General features: G+C 38.4%; 1 protein-coding gene across 25 annotated transcripts in view; it reads right to left on the bottom strand.

Annotated features, from left to right (window-relative positions):
• Positions 1 to 27,981, bottom strand: part of ELAVL2 (ELAV like RNA binding protein 2) — a 135,118-nt gene that overhangs the window by 25,683 nt on the left and 81,454 nt on the right. For all 25 annotated transcript variants that reach the window (XM_025359412.1, XM_025359413.1, XM_025359418.1 and 22 more), the window contains one exon: positions 14,153 to 14,256. In XM_025359412.1, the coding sequence (XP_025215197.1) occupies positions 14,153 to 14,256 (104 nt within the window). The remainder of the gene's footprint in view (positions 1 to 14,152; positions 14,257 to 27,981) is intronic.

Here is a 27,981-nt window from a genome sequence, read left to right as displayed (position 1 = left end):
AATCTCACATAAAGGGATACCTTTACTTAAATATTTGTTTTTGTATGAAACCAAAAAGCTCTTAAGTCCCTTATATATCCTTCATCCAATCATATCTTCAATGTATAGTGACACCTACCAAGAAGTTTTGAAAAACCCAAAGTTAAAAATGGCATTAAAACAAAAACAAAAACAAAACAAAACAAAAAACCTCCAAGAATTTCAACTTTTAATTTCACTTAAACTGTGACTTTTTCCATCTTTGAGCACATAGAGCAGGTCTTCACTGTCTCTTATAAGCAACAGACAGAAGTTTCCTCATATAGAGGTTATAAATAAAAACATTCTGTAAGTTGCTCTCCAAAGACAAAAATCTCGTTGCCCTCAGAGAGCAGACCAACAAATAGAAGAAAAAGGTAATGTATAGTGAATACATTTTTATCCACTTTATTAATTTATTTTATGGCCAAATAAAACTTTGTAAATGACAGGGGTAGAGGGCCATGTAGGTAGATAATAATCCAAGGCAATGGAGAATTAGGCTTGCATACTGAATGATGAAGGGCCCAGCTGAGCCAGAATAAAGATTTCTGTAGGACACTGACAACACCAGAACAGTGAGTTGAAGGCAGAATCTAGAGCCCTTGAACGTCAGGGCAAAACTTTCATGAGCAGAGGAATAACAATCTAAATGTTCGTAAGTATTATCAGATAGAAATATAAGGAAGGAGAATATATAGACAGTTTCTCTTCATAACCCAAGTGAGGAGAACAGTCAAAATCAGTGTGGTAGTGAAGTTAAATGTAAATGCCATCTACAGTTAAGTTTCTGTTTGTACTATAACTAGAAGAAAAACTGCTTTGCAACAATGTTCAGAAACCCAAGTCTTCTTTGACCTACTTATATATACAGTAATGAAAATATAATGATCATTTCCTCTGTGTGTACACTAAATACTGCTTAGAGAAACTTCATCTTGATACCATTTGTAAATACTTAAATGAGTCCCATAGGTCTCCATGGATCTTTGCAGAGCAAGGCAAATATGTTTCTATGAGCAAATTACTTGATCTACCCAAAATTCATTCCTATAGATTCTCTTATAAATTAGGTCTTCACTAAAGGGGGATAAATGTAAAGTATAGGGCTAGGTTTAATCAAATTTTCCTGCCAATCATTTTTGTAGAAGGTTATTACTTGATAGAATAAGTATACTTTATGGTGTTCAGAGGTAAGCTTCTCCTAAAAGGTACACATCACGTGAAGGCCTCTGTGCTTTTGGATGAGACATTCCCTTATGTGTAATACATTTCTTCTTTTTCCACCCCATAAAACCTAGCTTGTAAAACATTATCACCTCTGAAATCGTCGCAGAGGCCTCTAGACAGCAAGTGGCATATCCATTGTCATTGTATTCTGCGTTCACTCATCATATATCCAAATAATGGTCGTATAAACTAAGTGCTGTCTCCTCTACGACACAATGACATCAAGGACAAGGCTACCTCTTGTCTTATTTTAATGCTGTTCCAACATTTAGCAAAGCTAACTAGCCCACACTAAGCACTCAAAATGTTTATAAAATATTTAATTACAGATACTCCCTGTCCAACACTGTATAGCCAAGATTACAACAAAAAAAACAACCTGTAATTGAATACTTTTCAAAGATTTTTACATTTGTTCATCCTGGCTCTTTGTTTTGTGGGCAAGGTGAGCATCACACACATCTTTTAAAGCTACTGACCTTCCCTACAAACTTGGAGACAGGCCTATTAGTCTTGTGCGGTTCCATATAATATAATAAAGTTCTAAGGGGAGGGAAGTCTTGAATATAAAATAACTGCTTCTACTAAATCTTTAATGTATTTAAAAAGTATTAGTCCTCAAACACCCAGAGAAAAACTCCTAACAAATAATCTTCCTGTTAAAGGATGTTTTATTTCAACAATCCTCATTCAAACACCTGTTTTAAATTTAAAACACAATCTGCAAGCCGTATCTACATTACAAGTAAACCATACGCTATCCAACATTTAGTGTTTTGGGCCCTGATTTGACCCAATTGTCAGGGATCTAATGTATGTATACAGGTATACATATACAAAAAAGTTAGGAAGCCAGCTCACTTTCTTTCAAGGGCAGCCTGTCTTTGGTAAGCCTCAATCAGTAGAAACTGTACCAGTTTTTAAAAAATTTAAAAAGCAGTAACAGCAAACACTGCAGATTGCTTATGGCATTTAACAGGCTGAGATGGAAATATGTGTGAGGCACATATGATAAAGGAGAAAGCAAGGAAAAAGAGTAACAGAAATGTTATTAAAAGCCCTCCCCACAGAGCCAAAGGAAGTTTTACCTACACATATTTTGTGGAGCTGACTAAGTTATACAACTATGAAAAATTTATTCAATACATAAGGGGATAACCCCTGAAACATTAGTGAGTGTTTTATGACTTTAAGTCTACCAAGATATTTCTCTCACAACATGATTAGACATTAGAGAATAACCACAGGGAAAGCTTTTATAAATGAACTGATTTGCAAGACTAATAGTCTCATTCAAAGACAATCCTTCATTCTCCAAGTATCTATTAGACACCTGAGCTGTATATTTCCCCTAACAGCTTTAACAAAAAATAATTACTGTATTCCTTAAACCCTTCGTGTGACAGTTGTGAAGATTTTAAAAGAAAGAGTTTTTAAGGAAAACATGGACAACCTTCACTGTACGTACACAATAAAGAGACCATATCATTGCCATCTATACAACACCTGCAGAAATTTAAAGATGGGCAGCAAGGACGGGAACAACCACCTTTATCTTTGTTCTAAGACAAAGTGTTCTCCTGCTTCAGATCTGCAGAAGCACCTTGAGAATCCCGTCCTGAGGTATTTAATTACACTGAATGATTTGGCACCAGGCCCTTTCCCCGGGTCTTGCTGACTGATAGCATCAGTAACACTCACTGGCTGTAATTAAACCACCAAATAGTATCCCCTTTGCCACTTGGCAGATCAATGTTCTTTAATACTCCAAAGAACAAAGTACAAAGGTGAGAGGGGTGTTTTTACCCCTCACCTTCACAGTTCATTTGACTTTGTGCACCAGGATATACTGTAGACAATGCATATTTTACAATTCCCCCCAGACATTGCTTAATGAAGAACATGAAGAAAAATCCTTGGTTTCTTATTCATTTTTGCAACTCGGAGCAGGGGGAAAACATTCTAAGCCTTTGGCAAAAGTATCCACTGCTTTAACGTAGCTTTGCGGCGACACTCAGTTTACAAGTCAAAAGGTTTCTGAATTAAGGTTGCATATCAAAAAATTTTTTCCTTAAAAAATTGCAGCATAAAATGTGTGAAAGCTCTTATAACAGAGCAAATTCCCATTTACTGAGGCCCTGGCTAGAAAGTTCAAGTATCAAGACACTGGGTAGGGAAGGAAGAGGGGTTTCATTGGCAGGCTATAAATGTAAGACAAATTTTTATTAAATTTTAGAAGTCATTTTTTTTTTTTTTTTTTTTTGAGACAGGAGTTTTGCTCTTGTTGCCCAGGTTGGAGTGCAATGGTGCGATCTCAGCTTACTGCAACCTCCGCCTCCCAGGTTCAAGCAATTCTCCTGCCTCAGCCTCCCCAGTAGCTGGGTTTACAGGCGCCTGCCTTTGTATCTCAAGTAGAGATGTGGTTTCACTATGGTGGCCAGGCTGGTCTCAAACTCTTGACCTCAGGTGATCCACCTGCCTCAGCCTCCCAAAGTGCTGGGATTACAGGCGTGAGCCACTGTGCCCGGCTCAAAAGCTGCTTTCACAATCTAACATCCTGGATCACAGAATTTAACCCCCAATCTCTATAAGACACCCTTTTTTTTTTTTTTTTGAGACAGAGTCTTGCTCTATTACCCAGACTAGGGTGCAGTGGTACGATCTCAGCTCACTGCAACCTCCACCTCCCAGGTTCAAATAATTCTCCCTGCCTCCTGCCTCAGCCTCCGGAGTAGCTGGGATCACAGGCGCCCACCACAATGTTGGGCTAATTTTTGTATTTTTTAGTAGAGATGGGGTTTTGTCATGTTGGCCAAGCTGATCTTGAACTTCTGACCTCAGGTGGTCTGCCCACCTCGGCCTCCCAAAGTGCTGGGATTACAGGTATGAACCACTTTGCCCGGCCAAGACACCCATTTTAAATGGATGGGCCCTAAAGAACCATACTGAAAATTCTCCAAATACTCTCAGAAGCAAATAAATTATGCTAACATAATTGTGATGTTGAAGTATTTAATGACACACAAATGCTTTGAAAATGAGCAAATTGTATGTGAGAGTATATATTATTTCTTAGGTAAATCCAGCACTATATTCATTAAAAACACATTAGTGAATCCCAGCCATTCAAGATAGCTTGATGTAACCTACAAATGAAAATCCTATTATTTACAAGTAGACTTGTTTTAAAATAAGCACCACAGACCTACCCAAGTGCAAATCATTAAGATCCACTGAACAGTGCTTCTCAGGTCAAGCCACCACCCGCTTAAGAATCACCTGTGGTGGCTGCTGAAATACAATTTCCTCAGTCTCTCTCTGCAGATACTCAGATTCATTAAGTCTTGGTTGGGGTGTAGAAATCTGCAATTTTTATCAACCACCCCATCCCACTGATTCAGATAAACATGAAAAGTGTTGGCAGTCTCTTGTGTAAAGGCATTTGAAATAATCCTCAAAACTATGGGCATATGAGGGTTTCCTAGATAGCTCATAAGAATCACGGATGCCAAGCCCTTTTCCTTGCCATCCACTGATTGTTATAAGTAAGACAAATGCCAGGTAGCCTGAAAGCAAAGCATTTAGGAATACAAATCACCTGCAAATGCCAAAATGCAGACGTAAAATAAAGCCCATGAAACTCATCCAAAGCTATTTCCAAGAACCCAGACTGGCTGGATGTGGCTCAACTGGGTTAGTCTCTTCAAAAAGGCCACTGTGCTTGATTCTATGAAGTTAGGAGCTTCTCTCAATGACTCTTTCTAGGAATATGAATAGGGTTATTTGGTTAAGGCAGGCATAAATTTCTAGACAGACATTTAACAAAACTGGAAACTAAACTTTTTCTGACTTATCAGTTTCCAGGACTACATGCTTGTTCTATTTTTCCTTGTCCTTCCTGCAGCTCACCTGATCAAGAAACCAAGAACAAAACACAAATCCAAGACTTATACCTCCAAGTCCTATTGTAGCATTCAAAAGAGTTCTTCTCAGAAGGAAGGAGAGGAGGCAGACAAGTATCAGATTGCCTGTACTGTTTTCAAAATACAGATGACCCTGGAACAACATGGGTTTGAACTGTGTGGGTGCACTTAATATGGGATTTTAGACCAACCCCTCCCTCTTCCTCTGCCTACTCAACATAAAGATGACAAGGGTGAAGGTCTTTATGATGATCCACTTCCACTTAATGAACAGTAAATATATTTTGTCTACCTTATGATTCTCTTAACATCTTCTTTGCTCTAGCTTACTTTACATTGTAAGAACACAATATGTAATAATACATGTAACATACAAAATATGTGATAATTGTTTACGTTATCAATAAGGCTTCTAGTCAACAGTAGGCTACTAGTAGTTAGGTTTTTGAGGAGTCAAAAGTTAAGACTTTTTGTCATATGGGGGCTGTTACCCATAGCCCCAGAACTGTTCAAGTGTCAACTGTACAGCCCTGTCTCGTTGCCCAAAAGCAGCAGGTCGAGACACTTCTGGAAATAAAACATCCACAAGTAATTCTAATGCAGTACATGCAGCTGAGAACGCACACTAAAAGTAATGATAGGAAAGGCTGGCAGAAGTGAAAGTAAAAGAAAATGTACCATCCATGCTTTTTTAAAGAGTCTGTGGAAATTTAAAGAGAGACCAATGTTAATGCACATTTCTGTAACTTTTAAACTAGCATCTAAGACTTACATGAACCTATCAGAAAAATATTCTTGAAGAATGGGTAGCTGCCTAAAAAACAAATTCAGGAAGTTACTACTATAATAATAATTTCACTGTTCATTACAACTGAAATAACTGAATCAATGTTAACTCACTTATCTGCTAAGTATGACCTCCAAGTCCGGTTTTCTTCTCAAACTATATGTCTGTCTGTCTCAAGAGCTCACCCTGAAAGAGGGCAGAGTTCTTCACTCCTAGGCAAAGACAGCTCCACTCCCTGGCACTAAGAGATCTGGTCCAGAAAGTCTCAAGACAAAGACACTCAAAGGCCCAAATTAAGGCCTCTATTAGTTGGTTTATTTAGAGTGGTATCTGAGCAAAACAGTTAAACATCAATAATGTGAAATGGAAAGAAAGCAACAAAAGCTACGGCATCAGCCAACATGATACTGCATTTCTGATGCCGGTAGTGCTTATTAGCTATTTCATTTTGAACAAATCCCTTTAACCTGAGCTTTATTTCATCAAAGGGATTAAGTATTTGCCTACCAGAGACTACTGCTGTTTCTGCATGAATTCAAAACAGTAAAAAGATAATAATCCTATGAAATTTGTTTGAAAAGTAGATATAGCAAAGAATTAAGGGCTCCTTCTTGGGAAGTTAACACAATCATCTTAACTTTGCAAGCCAGCTATGTGGTAGAATAGACTGAAGCCAAACTGACCTAGCACCACTTTTCCCAGGTCATAAATGAAAGAAAAGCCCTACTCCACGTTCCCCTTAAAAAGCAGTGGAGAAGTAAAGCAACAAGGGCCAGCAGTGTGATGTTCACGTAGAAAAGATTTTTGGCCATCCCGATCAGTTTCAATTTATCTTATCTCACTGTTATCTTAGAACTCAAACTCAAACAGATTTGAACATGTGGCTCGACTATTTTCAGTGTCTTCTATCACGATGCACATGGTTTGCTTGAATCTCTTCCTCAGCCTCATTATTACTAGAAAACCAATTTTGCACTTAACATTCTAGACCTCTGAGCTGTTATAAGGGTCCTGCCTCAATGACTCAAATTTCTGACAGTAAGTTTCAATGACATCCCCACCACGTGAACCTTTCAATTCCACACGCGCACACACACACAGACAGCAACAATTTCCTAAACCTATACAAGTTATTACTTCTGTGGCTTTCCCCCTGCCTTACACAGAAGCAATACTCACAATGAAGGTCTTCATGAAACCTGAAATTCTCCATGCTGGTTACAGAAATGAAAGAGCCAGGGTTTTCTGGTATAGACCTCACTTAGCATAAGTTTAAGCATCTGCCATGAAGGGCTATGATACCCCTGTGGAGCATGCTTAGGTAACAAAATGATCCATCAATTCCAATAAAGATGGGTTCAGTCAACTGTTGAGACTCTTCCACCATCACTACCCAGTGTGTGGCTGGCAGGCAGGAAGTAAGCTGGGGACACTGCCACCAGGAACCCTGTTCCTCATCCTTCCCTCTTTGTAGGCTCTGCCTCTGCTCCAAAAACTGTGGGAAAATCTAAAGGAAATCCATTGGAAGAATACCTAGTTATTGCCCTTTGGGAATTCCAATTAACTCTCACTTTGGAGGTAGCTAGAAGGAACAGATGTAACACAAGCGGCCTGAGGACAGGACATTCAAGCTCTGGATCTTACTTGGGCTACCTACCCATATTCCCTAGATCACACTAGGTGAGTAAGAAATTTCTGGGCTTTTTGCATGAAAAAAATTAAAGCTGAAAAGAGAGAATTCTACAAAACACATGAAGGGCATTATACAAATATCAATAAAAAAGTCATCTGTCACTTCTCACTTCAAGTAAGGACTATGTAAATGGGACTCAATATAGATAGAAGAATTTTATCTAAACGTATTGAAGAAGTGCTGATAATAAGACGTAATATACTGTTCAAACTTGACATGTGGCTGTGGAAATTTCCAGAACACAAGTTAACAACGAAGTTAGGAAAACATGTACTCCGTCAGGCTGTATTCTTTAAAAGGCAAACGAACAATTTACTCCATGTTTCCATTTTTACCCCACTCCTGGTATCTACTTTTTCAATTTTTTTTTTTTTTTTTTTTTGGTCCAGATAAATGACAGTTATCAGGCTAACACCTCATAAGTAGGTCAATTAATTTGAGGCCTGGTCTTCAACCTATTACTTCTAAATTTTCCAAAGCTGCTCAAGGTAAAAGGGAAATAATGGTATATATCCAAGTTTTTAAATGAGGAATACTTTGTAGAAGATGATTTATAAATTTCTACCCTTTGTACTATCACAGAAAATAACAAACTACACAAGCCAGAGAAACACTAGGGTGGGCTGAAATGCTCAGAAAGATGTGGGGTTTAAATACAAAGCAAACCTTCCTCTCCTAATAAATACTCAAAGTCAATCCCAACACTGCTCTGCTCAAAACCCTCCGGTGCCCCATCCTCACCTACAGAACAAAACATCAACGCCTTTACATGCGCACCCAGAACACACTTCTATAACCCATAACTCAGGCTCATTCCCACATTCGCCTCCCATCCTGCTTTCTTTCTGGGCAAATTCTATATGGTTCCCCTATCAACTGCTTTAAACCTTCCATGCCCTACAAAAGCCACGAACTCTCAGCATTATGACTATTAAAAGAGCCACTTATCTCAAACACAAAATTATGCTGCAGGTATTTTAACAGAGGACCTACTGGGTGGCAGGACCTTAGCATAGCTTTACTTACACTCCTGCCTGCGTATTCCCTCTCTTTCTTTACAGTGGGGACTGGTTTACACAGCATCTAAGAATATTTCCTCCTGGTCAGTATTAACTTTTATAAAAGAACAAATTATAATGATAAAGAAAAACCACCCCACTCCCAATAATCCTGTCGCAAAAGGAGTTTGAACTAGAAACTCAAATCCCAATATAAAGTTTACAGTGGCTGTGAAACTTGCAAGAGTGAAAGAGGAAGGCAGTTAAAATTATTCTCTCTTCAGGAGAGGGTGCTGCTTTTCATCAAATCATTCTATACAATAAACATGAATTCATTTAAAAAGTTACGTTTTTTCTTAATATGCAACTTGGCAGACCATCAAAAGCTTTTTTCCTCTCCTAAAAGGTAGGTAATGAACATTCTCAGTGATGAATAAATTATTTTAACGATATAAATGGAAACTTAAATGGTTAAAAGCTCTGTCCAAGATTACGCAGCCAGTTAAATCATTTTAGTAAGGTAATTTAGACAGGGTAAGACTTCAGAAATGTAGTTCTATATTCCTCCTATGTTAAGGGTCAAGTTCATGCTAAACAGAAAAAAAAAAGTATAAATATGACATTTACTAATGAGAAAAGGATAAACTAGTTAGAAAAAGGTATAAATTTAACAAAAAGTTAATGGCAATACAGTAGCTTAGAATACAGGTTTCTTAGCTTTGTTTAATCACTCAAACAGAATACAACAAATAGATAATACTATTTATAATATTCTCATTTTTATAATAGAATTTTCCAAATGTGGTTAAATTGTGGTTTAATTATTTCAGTATAAGAAATTTCATATGATTGTATATGAATTAATAACTTTTAAGCAAAGGTAAATTTTAGCCTGGTCTATAGCTGAATGATCAAGGAAAATTAAGACAAAAATCGGGCAGTTTTTCTATAGTAGTAGTTCTAGGCAGAATTTTTTTTTTCTTTTGAGGGGTTAGAACCTACCAATAACAATAAAACATTCTATTCCCTGAGATAATAGCTCCTTCTCTCCAGATAAATCAACCCCAGTTTCAGGAAAAATAAAGCATCGTAGGCCCATTGTAGGGAAGGGAAAAGCTGAGAGAGATGCTGGGAGCCATGCATCCATTTCACTGTTATGTGATAATCATCTATCCAGAGCTCTTTATGCAGAGGAGGGAGGAAGTCTATACATATTCTTGGAAATGAATGATTTTAGCTTGCTAATCATGAACTTCAGTCTGACACTATTAACCTAACAAGTCAAAAGTATTAGCTTTAAGCCATAAAAATTCCACATACTATCTAGATTTTTTCAATACTTAAGACCCCTAAAAATAAAATGAGTAGAGAAAGAGCATGAAGACTGAACTCAGTAGGTACAACCACTCACCTCATGTATAATCCACCAAAGGAAGGATTCCCATAGGGACCTGAGGCTTTTGGTGAAAAACCTCTCTTCCCATCAGCATACAATTTGACACTTCCATGAGATTACTCCCCCACTCCCATGCCTGAACTGTACACACATACTACCTTTTCATTACCCTCCCTAATGAGAATTTTAAAACATTTTTGTAACATTCACACTTTATTTACCATGTCAACACTGGGGGACAATGTGGGCAGGCTTAACCCAAAACAGCTGCCTCCCATGTAGTACAGGGATGATGTGATTTCACCAGCAAGGTATGCCTCTGGGACATCTCCTTAACCAGGGAAAAAAGTGACCCTTAGGACAAGAGAACTACTACCTCGAGACTTTAACCTGTATCTGCTACTACTTAAACAGCATCCTACTATGAGGTGAGTAGGTTGTTTTCAATTTCTATGCCATGTTTTTTAAAAGCAAAGGCTGGTGAACCATGTTAAACTCTGAATGCTAAATGATCACCCAGGATGCTCAAGAAAAAACATTAATATTTTGGTTAACAGAATGAACCACAGGAGGATTATTAAGGTAAAATGCTATAAGACAAACTGAACTTTGCACAAAAAATACCAAATGTATAGAGAACTGCCAAACATTTTTGGTGATTCCTAAGTGCTAGGCCTTAGACTTGCTGTCATAAATTACCTGGGAAGCATAATAAAAAACAGAACCTTGAATCTCTCTTGTGGACAGTGATCTAGCAGATCTAAAGTGGATCCCAGAAACTGCATTTCCAACCCACTTCTCTGGGGATTAAGATGCAACCAAAGTTTGGAAACAACTGCTTTAGGTCCTCACAGAGCCTGAGGGACTTCACTCACCACAGAAATACTGAATATCTGTCATTTATTCAACACACCAACTACTGCACAAAACCCTACTGAGCTAATGCTATTATGGAGCCCCAGGAGAAACTGCTAAATAAACCACCTTTCACAGCACTTGATTCACTGTTTCAATATCCCAATAACCAGGAATTTTATGAAACGCCTACTAAATGCTAAGAGTACACAAACACTTGTACGTACTAACCAATCTTCTGTACCTTTCTAAAGTAAAGCACAGTGTCCTGGCAAGAGTTTTGATATAACGATCAGAAGACAAGGGTTTGTTCTGAGTCACAGCTCTGTCTTCAACTGCCTGGTCTTGGCTAAATTGTATGACCACCAAGATCTCCACTCTGACTGGGGACAGAGAGCAGTGCTTAAGCCTAAATTACATATGGGTCCCCCTGTAATTCCAAAATGTCTGTGATTCCTCAAGGGTAAAGAATATAGACTTCAAAGACGGCAGAACTCAGCAGGAGCTGGAATAACCTGGCAAGACAGAAGCTGAAGGACAGAATTCCTTTAGATGGGCTCCAAAACATGAGATGACCACAGTTAAACTAAAAACGAGTGTGAAAGGGTATACCAGGAAGTAGGAGTTGCAAAAGCATACGCATAGACATTGGGAATAAGATCAGCTTACAACTAAAGAGCCAGTCTGACTACAGTGGAGAACAGCAATAGCACTGGCGTCACTGCTACAAAGCTCAGCCAGACGATAGGGTAAAACAGTAGAGAAACACCATCGAGTTTTGAGTGAGCAGTAACATGAGTAAAGTGGTGCTTTGTAAGAAAGTGGTGCTGACAACCACCACCAGTATGGACTAGAGGAGGGAAAAGACTTATTTATGGAATAGTATCCCAGGAAATGAAAAGGTTTAACTCAACTTCCAAATCATTCTTAAAGCTGTGAATACTAGAAAAACTTGGCTCAAGACATTGTACAGGAACACAGAATCTGCCTAATGGAAATAAGTAAACACAGAAAGAACAAACAGGCAAAGGGGATGCTATATACTTGGGGGAAATGGTTTGCTTTGCCTGTTGGACAAATCTGGGCCAAACTGAGGATACCAGCTGTTATCTGATATTTTTACAGGAATCAAATAGGGGTGGAGAAAGTAGTAGCCTGCTGTTTACCCATTACCCTGACCCACATCTCAGAAAATCAGAAATTGATGTCACAGTATAAAAGCCACAAGGCTTTACTGTCCTTTCTTCCACATATTCAGCCCAAGCAGCTGGGCCCTAAAGAGAAAAGGCTGGATTATGAACAGTAAAGGAAGCAGCTGTCATCAACTGTCTCCTTGAAGGCCACAGGCATTTCTCCTATGGAGACCTATTTTCCCCTGCATTTCTACCTTCTTTTGGATCTTAGTGCAGTGAGGATATATAGTAAAATAACTTACACATTAGAATGAAATAAGGGTAATTATTTCTGGAATGGAGAAAAGGATAGTTCCTGGGATGAGCCATCCTGACCATCTATTCCATTTTCTTCTCAACCACAACTCAGGACCTCAGAACTAGGACAAATTAGCAGCACCCCTGGAAATCAATATAAATTGAGGTAGAGAAACCTGCAAAAATCTGCTGTAGGATAGAGAGCACATGGTCTGAAGGTAACTGAACACTGGATGTCTTTTTAAAGAACACTTGTTACTTAATAGTACTAGTAAAAGATCTCTGACACAAATAAAAAGTATGCAGAGAAATATAACCAGAAAAAGTAGTTCAGACTGAAAAAACTTCAAAGCAAACTTAAGGCTTTGTCTTAGACTTTATTGGAAATCTGATTTTTCCCTTCACATTTTGATAATATACAGTAACCAGTTCATTTTCTGATTGGTGAATCTTTTCATAGGACGTTTTCTTGCTCAAGAAATACCTAGAATTCTTGGACCTCTCATATCCTAGTATATTTGGGAACCACTATATACTTTCCTTTAGATAAGACAGGGGTGGTAGGCATTTTTCTTGGGGCCCAATAAATATAAAGAACGATGTGTCAAAACCACTCAGGGCTAATAAATTACCTTAACTGGTAATTCTAAAAAAGCAACTTTAAAGCACAAAAATGATACTGCATTTCTAGATACCTGAAAAAAATGAGCAAAAATCTTTTAGATGAGTCTCTAAGCAAGATGGATACTACAGTCAGCGTTGACTAACTTCCCCCTCACTACTTCAGGCTATCGCCTGAGCTGGTTTCTTAAATCAAGGGTGGAAAATAGGTTCACACTTGAGTCAATTGATAGAGGTTGTCTGGAACACTATTTTGAAAAATATTTGGGAGCCACATCTAGACTCTGTGAGAAAGAGTGCCATGATTGATTGGCAATGTCTGCACTGGGCAGGAGAGAGCAAATTGATGGTACATGTACTAAGAATTTGCTAGAGGCAACATCCCTCTTATTTTCTAAAGGAAAAGAAATCTACGCTGTGAATTGGATTAGCTCCCTCTCCAGAGAGAATCTACATAAGAATTTCAAAGATTCACAAAAGCGGCAAAATATCTACAAAATTATTCACTGTATGTCTTAAAAAGAAAAACAGAAAAAATAACCTGTGTCATGTAAGTTCCTCCAGTCAGTCTCCTCAAAGCAAGCTGAATTTGCTAGAACAAACTACAACTCAAGCACCAAATCTAGCCTGCCACCTTTTTGTATAATCCATGAGCTAAGAATGGTTTTTACATTTTTTAACTTGGAAAAAATAAAAATAATATTTGTAACACATAAACATCTTATCAAGTTTCACTGCCCATAAATAAAGTTGTATTGGACCACGGCTGCATCCATTTGTTTATGTAGTGGCTATTACTGCTTTCAAACTGTAAAGGCAGAGTTGAGAAGTTGTGACTGACTGCATGGCTCCCAAAATCTTGCTTATTTAATACCCAGACCTTTAGAGAAGAACAAGTCTAAGGTTTCCCCAAGTTATAGGGCAAGTAATTCTCTATAAGGGAAGGAGATGTGATTCCATAGGCTTACTAAAATATTTATCTAAGAGAGTTGTTGCTCTGTCCCTTTGCAAATACATGAATGATTATATATAGTACTCTTGAACAGTTCCCCCCATCATGCAACAAACACCAAAATTCCACTATGTCTCCCAGGTAACTGTTTATATGGGCCCAAAAGGAAGAAAGGAAAAAACTACCAGTAAACCTTAATTTTTTTAAACTTCTGTTCTACAAGTAGATATAAAAAATTTTTTAACATACTTTTATTGTTTTGGTTTGAAGTCTCAGTCCATTCAGGGTGTTGATAGCTTTCTCTGCATCCTTGGGGTCAATGTAGTTCACAAAGCCATATCCCAAGCTCTGTCCTAATGAGAGGAAAGGGGAAAAAGGCATATATTAGTTCTACACTGCTGACAGAGATCGACTTTCATTTTGGCATATGGTCTTGTCATTAACACCAGCATATTTCCTCAACAGTAAAAATAACTCTAGAAATATACATGAAGTCTTTTTGTTTCCTGTCTACTACATTTGCAAGTTTTAGAACTCAACAAGCAGTGCTGTTTAGGACAAAAAAACCCCACACACATCCCCAAAGGATTCCATCATACATGCCCTGCCTGAGCCAGAGTATACCAGCAGCAAGACAATGCTCAGCTTCAGAAACTGTGGGGATAAATCTCTGTGCTATGGAAAGGGCTTAACAGGCAATACCTTTTCAGCTTCGGTTTCCTTAGCCATAAAATGGGAAGACAGAAAACATCAACCAAGAATCTGTCAGTGTTCTGTAAATTGTACCCTGACACATTTACAGCCTTTACCAAGTACAATTATGTCGGAGTCTAAAATGGTGAAGAACCATGTGTGGGCGTGTATACGTGTAAGTTTATTTTAGAGGAGGGCTTATCTTCAAATACACTCAATCAAATTTCTCCAAAGAGGGTTTTATGATCTACATAAGAACAGGGAAATATGAACACAGAACATTTACAGTGATGACATCGAAGACAATGAGAACATATAGGAAAAGAAGAAATAGAACATAAACAAAAATAACAGGAGAAAAAAAGTCTGGAGTAAAAGTTGCTTAAAAGTGTTTGTTGTTGTTGCCACCCTCCCCCAATCATCTGAGCCCTCTCACTCCTGGCTAAGTGATGCCCTAAATCTCAGAAAATAGGAGCTATCAAAAGCAGCTGAATCAATGGAGTGCAAAGATAACTAAAGTCAATTGCAAAGGTATCAATTTTTCAATGAAGAAAGTTTCTCAGTTTGAAACGGCAAGAAACATTATACAGGTGACAAAAATGGGCATAAGAAAAGTTTGGTCTACAAAAGTCAAAACAAACTAAATGACGATTTCCCAGATGCCCAAGGACAGTCCAAATGCTTTTACTAAGTTCTATTGTTGCATCGATTTCAAAGGGAAGTGTGGTATTTGTTCTTGATGGGGCACCGTAGGTACAAGTGGGTTTTTAAGACAGGTACTCTGGTTATCCTAATGTGGCTACTTGTTACTATGTAAACAAAAAGAGAAGGCTAAATATAGTGCCCAATATGAAAACTGGTGATTATATTTTGGGACCACAACCAGAATTTTGGATAATCACTGCTTGTACCCTCTTATCAACATGTATTTTTTCCTGTGTGGTTTTTTTTTTTTTTTTAAAGAGAAAGGAATAGAGAGCTAAAAACTAATAAGGTTAATTTTATCTCACACTAAAATTGAGAGGTTTTATTTTATAGTTCTAGTAAAGAGTCACATGTGAAGCCACTGTATTTTTAAGCATTCAGCTTTTCATTAATTCAACATTTATCATGTGTCTACTGCATGCATTGTGCCCCTCTTATGAAAGTATGTTGCGGTCCTATTGTCATTAAGTAGAATTAAATAGGCTGAATGTAACAAAACCTGCTCAAAGAACCAGCTTACAGTGGAAAGAAGACAGATTTCAATACTGGTTCTGGTGTTTACTGGCTCTCAGCTGTGCAACTTTGAAGAAGCTACTTAACACCTCTCTGAACCACAGCTTCCTTGTCTCTAAAATGAGGATAATTTCTACCCAACTAGGTTGCTGAAGCAATGATGAAAATACTTACTAATGATGAAAGTAGATCATCACCCTAGTCAAAAGATAACATGAGAAAAAAATAACAAGCTTACTGTTAAAGATTTTAAGTGTATTCATTTAAAGTTAAATAAAAAAGATGCTACAAATATAACAGAAAAAGAAAAGGGCAATACAAACATATCATAGTTTTGTCACACTGCTATTCTATGACAAAATAAATCAATTATATCCGCATAGTCTAATTGCCCTTTCTACTGATAGATACTACTCCTCCTGCATCTTAGCAGCTTCTAACCCCAGTGCATTCTCAACCTTGACTGCAATGGAATCATCCAGAAAGCTTTAAAAAAAAAAACCAAAACAGAAACACCCTGATCCCCAAATCCCACTCCCAAAGATATATATACACACACACACACATATACGTGTGTGTATACATGTATATGTATATGTATATGTATATGTATGTATATGAGATGAGATCTCACTACGTTGGCTGGGCCATGCTTGAACTCCCGGGCTCAAGCGATCCTCCCACCTTGGGCTCTGATTTTATCAGTCTGTCGTGAAGCAGTGGTACTAGCTTTTTAAAACCCTGGTGACTAACGTACAGCCGCCATGTTGAGAAATCACTGCATTTAATGGTGAGAACCACGGTGGGGCTACAACGGGGCTACTGGGAGGTCTAAGAAAGGTCTTGTAGGGATGACTGCCGTTTCGTAGCCATGTTGTTTAGATATATATGGATGTGTTTCTTCTAAAATCTTCAAGTTACCTATTACTTCAAATAAACAGTTTACTGGCCTCCTGAGGTCAGTCTGGGGTACAGAAGTGCCTGCTGAGATTAGATCAGTGGGTAAAGTGAAAAACCTGTCTTGCTTACTTCCTACTTAGCTGTTTCCCACTCTGGCCTCTGAACTCTTAACTCTGGGCCTGCTGTAGACACGCAAATGTTTGCTAAATGAAAGAATGAGAAACTTACTGATGTTATTTAACCAAAGGTATTATCATCACCACCACCACCACCACCACCACCACCACCACCACCACCACCACCAGAGGACCCAACCATCAGATGGGTCTTCCACGTGACACCCTCAAGCAATCATGACTGGCTATGATGACTCAAATATCTAATATCTGTTAGATATTCAGAAATATTTACCTAATATTTATCTAATATTTGTTGTTTATACTCAGAAATATTTATCCGCAAATGACTTTGCCTCCTTGTAAAAAGTTTCTTACTTGCCTAGTGGTATTATTAGGATGAGTGCCACTCACAGTATGTTTGAGGTAAGCAAAACTGTATTATTACCCTGAGCAAAATAATATGAAAGAGGGTATCTGCTATTAAAAGACTGTATTTCTAAACCTACCGTCGTTGGTGTATTAAAATGTTGGCACTGTAACAAAAGGGAGTTAGAACTTTAAATTACTTCACAGTGAAAATCTGTAATCAAGGCAGCAAATACTTATTGGATGTTTAAAATATATTAAGGGCATCACAGATGATACCAAGATAGGCAAGCCTCCCGATTCTCACCTTTTAGCTACATGGTATTTTACTGTTTAATTGTAGCTTCACATTAACCATGTTCGGTATTCAGATTCTTCTCCTACAAGGTAGAAATGATATCTGAAGCTTGGCAAGGTCAATCAGCTTCTACAAATCAAAAAGGCAGGGAGGAAGTAGTAAAGTCAGGACTTAAAAGTCAGGACTCTCAAATGCTGTGCTCTTCTCCACTCAATTAACAACTAGTTTATACCTGAACTGAGACTTCAGGCATATTACATATAAGCCCAGGACTAGTTTGTACCCAATATGCCTGAATAGTAATGTCACCAGGCACTTCTGACACTTTTACCGCAAAAGATGCTTCTTGGCTGACTATTATCTCAAACTTCTGTACCTTTTGCACAAATACCACTTTTACTATATATGAATTTCTGTGCCGTTATTCATTCCTATGACAACATAAATTGCATCTTATTTATATAGTGCATATTTCTGGTGATAAGTGACTGCACAGTTTTTAAAAATAAAAGCAGTAGCAAAGCAAACATTAAAAAAAAAATACCTAACCTACCCTTTTCCCACTCTTGTATTCATCAGTAACAGTCATGGGCCACAATGGAAGGCTTGGAAACCAAGCAACATTTATCCTTATCATCCAAACCTATTTTTCAAGTCTCTCTGAATTTAGAATGTGCATACTGATAATCCCCAAACTAAGACTCATTTCTTTAAAAAATTTTTATAAAATGCTCCATTTAAATTCCAAGTATAACCATTATGGAAACCAACATGATTAAAAGACTGTTCTGACCAGAATGACAAAGCTAAGGCTCTTCAAAAAAAAAAAAAGTCTTTAAACGCTAAAAACTTTGCCTGGTAACTGAACATAAAGAATAGGGTCAACGCCATGTGTCCTCAGCTATTCTCAAAAGCTACCTGTGGTCACGTGTTCTTAAGAATATTCAAAACCATTAATCTGAATCTTTTTTCTTTCGAGACAAGGTCTCTCTCTCTGTCGTCCAGGCTGGAGGGCAGTGGCACAATTTCGGCTCACTGTAACTTCCGCCTCCTGGGTTCAAGCGATTCTTCTGCCTCAGCCTCCCAAGTAGCTGGGATTACAGGCATGCATCACCACACCCAGCTACTTTTTGTATTTTTAGTAGAGACAGGGTTTCACCATGTAGGCCAGGCTGGTCTCAAACTCCTGGCTTCAACTGATCCACCAACCTCGGCCTCCCAATGTGCTGGGATTACAGGCGTGAGCCACCGTACCTGGCCCCAAGTCTTGATTCTAATTGCCTTGGTACGGATTCTAGAACTTTGTTATATTCTGTGCTGCACTATGGTGTATGAATGCCTTTTGTTTTACACCCTTCTTTTTAATCTAACATATATGCCACAGAAAAGAAATCCCTCTTCACAAGAGATAGAAAAATAGCTTATAAAATGCTCCTGGCACAAGGAGAACAGTTATAAACAGGCTGGTAGAAATCATGGTCCAGGGATCTATATCACAGAGCTGAAGCACTCCACAGGCCTCTGAAGAGGACCAAAGACTACTGAGAACAGGGGTCAGAGCAAGGAGAGGAAAACAGGAAGACAGCCCGTTTAGTGGCAGAGTGCTACTGTGGGAAACCCAGTAAATGCCAATTTATCCCAAACTGTGCGTAATTCAAAGCATCAGCCATTCCCCTGCCACCTACATTGCTTGTAATACCCTACTTTAATTAAAATTTTAATTGTATATTTTAATTAGAAATACACAATCTTCTGGACCTGTTTCATTCAAAGGTCGCTTTATTTAGTCTTTTCTATTTTAAATTACTACCAATGTTCAGAAAAATCAAATTACCCCCTAAGGTTTAAAGGTAAAGGCAACAGACTACCGTCATTCTTGATTAAAAGACACATTAATTTTATCCAACCAATATTAAACGAGACCCTCAACACAAAATTGTGGAAAATAAAATTTTGTATTAAAAAAACACCAAAAAACAAGAGTCACCCTACAAATTTCTCATGTAAAATAAGCATTCAATAACTATGGGAACCATACTTTTTGTTAGGCCCTGAGAATTCAAAAGAGAAAAAGTTCTTTCTCATAAAGCCTATATTCTGACAAGTGGAGATACAAACACATTCTACAGGGTATTAGAAGAAAATAGAGCTAAGGAGAAAAAAGCAGCAGGGGATGAGAGTGGGGAGGGGAGGGGCAGGGCTGCTGTTCAAATACAGTGGTCAGAGCAGGCCCCATTCTGCAGGTAACATTTGATCTAAGGCTTGAAGGAATTAGCTCAAGTCTAACAGTGAAGATGTGCAAGACTTATTCCATTCCAAGTTCTGCCATACATGCATCACATTCTGCCAGTTCTACCATCTAAATCAGTCCTTTGTCTGCATTAGCATTGGTTCTGTATTATTCTGGCCCTGATTATTGCTACACTATCTTAATAGGACACCCCTTGCTTAGACTCCCGTTAATTCCAAAAACAGCCATCCTCTACCAAAATATTGTCCAGGAGAACTTCCTAAAACACAAATCTAACCATACTCTGGTTTCCAGTCACTGTCAGTTTTCTGTTCACTTCTACTTTTGCTCATCTTCCACCACTCCTACACATACACCCTAGGTCTGGAACACAGCTCTCCAACTAGCCAACTCCCATGTATCCTTTGAGACTATCTGAAGTCATTTCCTGCCACAACTTGCCCCTTCCCCAATGCACACTGTTCAGTGCTCCTCCTGTCTAGTCCTCCCACAGCTTCTTATATTATTCCGTTATCTTGCTATGTATGCCTGTGGTTTTGGATGCTCCCTCACTAGACTGCCAAGCAAGGGCAAGCAGAACATAGTTCCTGACAAACAGGACCCTAAGACAGATCATTAAATGTTCTGTGAAGGACTGAATGAACAACAAATGAAGGAACAGCAGCATCTGCCCTCTAGGAGCCTGTGGTTTAGGACAGTTGCCCTTATAAACATGTTTCTCATGTCCCTACATTGTACCAGATGGATTACAGAACATGTGGAGGCAAGATGCTGAAATGCTATAGTATTCTGCCTTCATAAGGAAGTCATATGAGTTTTAAATAGTTCGTGTAAAATTGTTCATATGAAAAATTTCTACAAATACCATTAAGATGAAGTCTCAATTTTAAAAAATGTCATCTAGAGTAATTTGATAGATTTACATAAATCTGTTTCACAAATCTGTAAGTATGAATTACGGGATGTCAGCATATAATTTTGTTGAAAGTACTTTTTCACTAATATAATTAAGTCTGCCGAGACTATTCATGTACAAGTCAAATAAAATGCAGAGTGAATTCTGTAAAAACCTGGTAGTTGAATCAACAATAAAAGGTGACTACACTGATTGATGTGTATCTATTATTTCATTTAGAGCAGTAGAAATGTTTTATGAAATAGAAGAATAAAAGCAGTGTGGGTCTTTTTCAAATCCCACAGTTAGCAGAAACAGGTCACTATGGTCCTCTCTGTCAAGCAAGATTTGCAACCTGGGGTTTAAAAATGCAATACTTTTAAAAGAAAAATGGAAAGATTTGCTTTCTCCAAACACAACCCTAATACAGCATTAAACTGCATGCCTTAACAACAACAACAACAAAAGCAAATAATTTGATTTGCAAAAACAAGGTTTCATTACAAGGGGGGAAAATTTTTGTTTTTAATAAAGACCCTGTTCCTTCCTAATATCCTTCTCTCTCCTTCCTCAAACACACAATAAAGTTGCAAATATGTTGTATTTCTTCCGATGGACTTACTGTTCTTGGGCACTCATTATGTGTGTCTGTTCAGACAGGCTGTGCACTGCAACTCTGGCACCAAAGCAACTTGCACCAGACTTTGCAAAGGAACTTTCTTAATACCTCAGATTTGATACACAGCAAAATCATGTGGGTACCACACAGCAGGGAAAAGGTTTGAGAGAATCTTAGAACAGAGGGATGCAATTCTCTCTAGACACATTTTTCTCCACATTTTAATTCCTGACTTAACCCGAGTCTCCTCAAATGTAGCATGCCAGATGCAGCAGGTCGTTCCATTTAAACACTCAAGTTAACGTGGGTCAAGATAAACAGGTCCCCCTTGCTGCCCTCTAACGAGTAAGATCAAATTGTGAGATGGAGGGCTGCTGAGATCCCATTACTACAGTCCAAGCCAGCCTTCCTGAAAGCTGGGAGCATTTCTAACAGCTTCCCAAAGGACATTACCAGGGATTACCACAAGGATGGAGAATTCAACCTAGACACTCACATAATACAGAAAACAGATGGCTCACTCGAAGACTCATCTTCCACCCAAATGCTAATAAAGCTGGCCTGAGACTGAAAGGCCCCAATGTTTCTAAATGATTTTCAGGACTTTACAGACACATGGAGCTAATATAGAAGAGTTTATAACTTTTCTGCTGCAATCAAAGTTGTAAATAGTGATCGTTTGGTAAATATTACCTAGGCACCCTAATTCTAGAGGGAGCGGTTAACGTCCTCAGCACCAGGGCATTTTCCCTTCAAGTTAATTTTAATAGCCGTATCTGTCCCCTGATTATGCAACTGGTAGAGCTCTATTTTCCTATAGTTCCAGTCCCAGTAATTATGAATCTGCTGGCAATGCAGCATGACCCTGCTTAAGTTGGCGAAACTGTGGGTTCTTAATATATCACATTTTCAGACAACATTAAGAACTCCCACACAATTCAGTCTTAGACTATTGAGAACAGAAACAGCATATTAAATCCTCTAAATTCTTGCCAAGTATTACACTGGGTACACAAAGATGTCTTGCATCCAAGACCAGGAAGATTCGGAAAAATTATCTGCAGTAGAAAAATAAACCAATTCCTCTACAATACACAGGATGAGACTCTACCTGAAGGCAGGTTCTCCAGCTCGAAAGGAAGTGACTGAGATAGTGTAAGCTCACCACAATGAAAACAAAAGGCGGTTCTCATTACTTATTGATGTAGGTAGTTTCTCTAAAAGATAGGTCAGCAGTTCTACCTTCAAACACTGGAGCTGCCACCAGGATAGAGCAAATGCCAAAATACCTTCAGATAGCCTGAAAGTCACACCCGACAGTTCAAAAAAGGTTAGAACATTAACAACTCTGGGCTAGTCCAATCTACTTTCAATTAAAGGTTTGGGTCTGCTGCAACTTTCTCATTTCTTTGTTAATTATAAATGACTCTATACAGATCCGCCACCCCCCTCCCCCAACACACACACAGTCTTATATTATCTGCTTTATCTTGTGTTTACTTAAAAGACAATGGAGTTGTTCAAGTAAGTATCATTTGGGATGAAGGCAAAGGAACTGTATTCCTCAAAATAGTATTGTGGTAGAGGAAAACAAGTTAACTGTGGTAGTAAAAAGGGCATCTGCTGTTGCTTGTGCGACCAGCTGGTGTCAATCTTCACAAACATGCACTCTTGCTTGTGCCTGCACACACACACACCACACACACCCCTCCCACTAAGCAGTACATCAAGAGGCAGTATGGCTTCTTAATGTGTTTTTCTCTCTGTAAGAGATCATTTTTAAATTCTGATACGAGAAAAAAAAAATAAAGGCCCTATGCACTATAATTAGATCAGTGCCTGTTTTGAAACTGTGTCAGAGTCCTGCAAACCACCATGGAGAGCTCCCCATTTTGCCAAGGACTGAAAACTGTAAAATTAGTCTCTACCAAACTCACCAAGTCCACGTGATAAAAAAATTCTTGTTAGAGATAAATTTTCTTCTTGAACACATTTTTCTTAAAAAAATCACTCTCTCACCCAAAAGTTAAAAGTTCACCAGTCCAAACCTTCCAGTATGAAAAGGCAAGTCTGTTGGGGAAAAATGCCCATTCACACTGCCCCAGAAATGCTATGTCTACCTGTCTGGAAGTCAACAGGCCACTGCCAAAGTAAACTATCAAGCAACTATGAGCCTTACATTACATATATCACATTTAATTCTCACCACAAGACTACATGTAAATACACCTGTATCCATTTTACAGACAAAGCTGGGGGTTCAAAGTCGCTAATTTAACTTGCTCAAAGGCACACACAGCTAGCGCAAGGGAGCAGTTAGGTTTTCACGCCACAATCAACCTTTCCAAACTCAGTCTTTCGAAAGTGTACACTTTACTGCCTTCGGTCATGTGTGGAAATTATTTGTGGCAGAGTCCTGTACATTCAAAGCTTACAACTTTCCAATCAGAATATTTATAATCTCCAAATACATCTGTATTTTTTCTTGTTCTTTGTCATGAAATAAATTGACTGGAACGTCAATTCTTTCTTAAGCCATCCAAGAGACTATGAAAGGAAAAAAAAAAAAAAAAAAGACCTGAAAGAAAAGGAAGGACATCCTGCAGGTGCACAAACCACTTAAGTCCCCAAAACAAATCCATCATTACAAAACAGATAGATGAGAGGTATCTGCATTATAAAAAGATCCATTTAAAATGGGCCTTGATTTACATACTCCTTTTCCAAACTCAGAAAGCAGTTCTTATGGCTAAAGCCAAACATGTTTGCTACTGCCAAAACAGTCTCCCACACAAGACACTTCTCTCCTCAGCAGATTGCATTAAAATGCTTTCATACGCATAGCATGATTTCATAGCAGTGGAAAAAAGATGGGATCAATACCACATGGTCTCTGCCCTCTAAGATGCTCAAAAATTTTAAGCCCCACACAGTAAACAACGGAGATGCAGGCACCTAACGAACGTGAAATACATAAAGTGCATTGCAGGGGTTTCAGGCTTAACCAGGACCAGCTTGAAAAAGAGAACTCTTTAGTGTGTTAAAACAGAAAAGATGAAATTCAGGTGTTTCCTGACAAACAAATTAACGAAATAGGAACATGGAGAAGAACAAATTTGTAAAGAAGTATAAACGAGACAGTCAGACCAAAGACGTACTACGCTGAACATAAGGCGTTTATGTAGAGGTAAGCAAGCTGACCCCCTCATCCTGGGAGCAAGGCTGGCCCATGTGAAGGTTTATAGCAAACTGCAGGATGCACCAAGCCCTGAGGCACAATGAGGAAAGAGGCACATGAGGGACCCAGGGACAGTCACCTTAGTAGCCTGGTACAATCACTGAGCAGATGCGGATATAGGACTATAACTAGGGACCTCGGTGTTAGAAATCACCTCCTTTTCTTTCTTCCCTTCCCTCTCACCTCTTCATTCCTCCCCACTCTAGACACTCCCCTCAGGCAATCCATGCTTATCTACCACACTCTTAAGAAATCTCAGAGGCTAATCTTAAAACAAACCAGGAAGAGAGTCCCCACTGCAAAATCCTCATGATTAGGAGGAGTTATAATTAGTCCACCACCAATGAGCCAAAGTCAAGATAATGCCAGTCAGACCCTCAGACACCCAAGAGAACCACTGAACAAGACACACAGGTCCTGCACCACTTCTGCATGTCTCCCATACCAAATTTCCCTTTGAAAGCCCTATGGTAAATTTTTAAACCGAAGATGGCACTTTAGAATGCTAGTCTACCATCTTCTCAGTTTGCTGGCTCCCATTAAAACTGCTTTTCCTTCCACCAATCCTTGCCTCTGGTGTTCTGGCTTTCAAGTGGCAAGCAGCTGAACCTGGGTTTGGTTACAGACCTTCTAGAGTAATGGCCAGGATTGAAAGCTAGCAACTCCTTGCGTCCCAGGAGGATCCATACTTTCTTGGCATGGTAACGTCTTGCCTTCGTAAAACTAACTAGGAGGCAAGAAACCTTTTGAAACATAATACCCAGAGAATAATACAACACACCAACTCGGCAGCCTTGCAAATATTCTTGCACTATAAAACTGAGATGGATAACCCCAACCACCAAAAAGCTACACCCAAGATGACTACATCTGGGAGGGCTTATGATTTCCTGAGACCTCCTTTACATAGCTGTAAAAACAAGTACCTGAAAACTCTTTCTGCTCACCCCCCTAGACCCAGTTAAGCTGCTATTATGAGTGGACAAAGTGTTAATAACTACCGTAAGTGGGGAAAAACTACAGCAAGTGTTAACGAAGCTTATTTTTAACTCTGAGCTGCAACTGCAAAATTACACATGCCTTGTGAATGCACGCACATACCTATATCCTTCACATATAATATGGTGACATCAAGTTAGAAAGGAGTGAGCGAGGGAGGGAAGCTGAGTCATTAAGAAGGGAATATTGGGTAGCATCACATGATCAGATGTTTCAATAAAGTAAAAACACATTTCACCTTATGTGTACTGATCGCAAAGTATCTGCTATAAAGTGGTATGTACAACCCTTCCACCGGGGGGAAACTGTCCACTGTAATTCCTTTTATATCAAAAAGAAAGAGCAGAATTAAATTAGAGATATTTTTAGCAAACACAAAGGAAGTAAATTTCCAAAGGACATCCATCCTCCCCAGTCAACACAAGGATTAAGTATAAATAACATACGATTTTCCTTCTCTTGGTACAGGACATGTTGCTTAGTTTATAGTTAATGAAGAGGTAGTTAATCAAGAGGGTCTGAGGAACATTTTTCTTTCCTTCCTCTAAACTTAAAATAGTCACACACAGCACTGACTTTTATACGCTTAGGAAAAATCCCCAGACTGATGGTGTTTGGGCTGGTGGGGGTATAAATGCTGAGTATAAAGGAAACCTATTTAAATACTACAGACACAGCTTCAAAAACCTCAACAACACTCTCTCTGACGCAATAAAGAAAAGGAATCCCAATAGAACACAGTCCACAGAGGAAACTGAGCTGTATATGGTTAAAGTTGTAAAGGCTATGGGTCAGATGGGAACCATGGCTACGAATTAAGTCAAAGAGGTACCCTGACAGAAATAAATACCAATTTTGCTTTTGCTCAGGGACAGCTTATGCTACAGCAAGCCACTCTGAGACCACGGGGCAACCTGCCCACCAATTAACAGATGGCTCCTAAAGAGAAGTACAAAATGGTGCAGCTCCCACAATTGCTACATTCATATCACACATGAGCATTTCTTCCCAAATCACCTCATTTAAAAGTTGAAGTGATTAGCTATTGTAATCCTCCAAATTTAAAATTCACGGACACTCTGAGGAAGACTTTGCTAAAATGATTTTACCTAGACAATGATTCACTGCCAAATGAGCAGAGCACAGAGGCTTGTCTTTTACCACTGACTTTAAAGTATATTAAAAACAAACTATCTAAATCATATACCCAGCAACTTAGTACACCTGACTATTGCTGCTAATTCTGGACAGGTCTCTGCTATGAAACAGGAAGATCCTAAACACAATTTTAACATATTACCGTTTTATTATCTCAAGTACTTTTAAATGTATAACAGGGTAGAGGGTTAAAAAAAATCTTGTTCAACAACACTTCAATTTTAATTCATCTTAAAAACTTTTAATGTGATGCTTTCTTTAATCTGCTGTGACTGAAGTTACTCAATTTGCTTATTCACATATCTGAGACCCACTCTTGGGGAAGGCGCTATGTTTTTATGGCACCAGATTAAACAATATGAAGGACCATCTGATGTGGGAAGTAACTTCTATACACAGAGCTTCTCAGCTATTTGGGCCACATTACATGCCCACTTGGCAAACACATTTTAAGATGAAGGCAAAGACAAGTGGATTAGAAGAATCCATCTTATTACCACAAAGGAGGCCCTAAGGAAAAGGAGGTTAGGAGTTTAAGGCCTCCAGCTAACTAGCCTTATGAATTTGAGATTGGTATCTCATCTGTGGGAAAAGAAACTGCACTAAAAGTACTCTCTGATGCTCGCCCCCACCTATGATTCCACCATCTCCACCTTAAGTTTCACAAATAGATTTTGATCTGCATGTTAGAATCAGTCTTGTTAAAGAGCTTCCTACAATGTAGAATGCCATACAAAATGTTAGGTATTCAATTGCAAGTACACCACTTGAAGAAATGAACGTTTCACTAAACAACTAGTTTTTCAGCTCATTCCAATATTGAATAGCCTATGCTGTCAAGAGTTTTCCTACTTTGTGGCTGAAAACTTCTTCCTTCCTATTTATAATGAAGGAAAAAATAGTTACATATTATAAACTAATCTCCTTTATTTGGGGAAAAACTTGAAATATGTATGCTGCCAGATCACTTACTAGCCCCTATACCCAAATAGAATATAACCTATTAAGTGCTTATTCTAGTTATCCTAATTGACAACAACATTATTAAGGTATTCTACTTAGATTACTAAACTTATTTTTCTCAAGCAAGAGTATTTTCTAGCAAGAAAACATATATATACTGAAATGGATCTTAACACAAAAGCCTACTATACTATTTTGGGCTTCTTTATCCTTCTTGTGCACCCCCTTCCAAAAAAAAAAAAAAAGTAATAATTAAATCTAATACTAAAGGAATTAGAACTTATTTGATCTCATTATTCCCTACAAAGCTAATTTGTTCCTTTATTTGCATTCTGTCATTGTAATCTAAGACTTAAAGAAA

This window comes from Theropithecus gelada, chromosome 15, assembly GCF_003255815.1.
Source record: "Theropithecus gelada isolate Dixy chromosome 15, Tgel_1.0, whole genome shotgun sequence".
Classification (NCBI taxonomy): Eukaryota; Metazoa; Chordata; class Mammalia; order Primates; family Cercopithecidae; genus Theropithecus; species Theropithecus gelada.
Note: the sequence above shows the minus strand (reverse complement) of the source record. Positions and strands in the feature narration are given on the sequence as shown.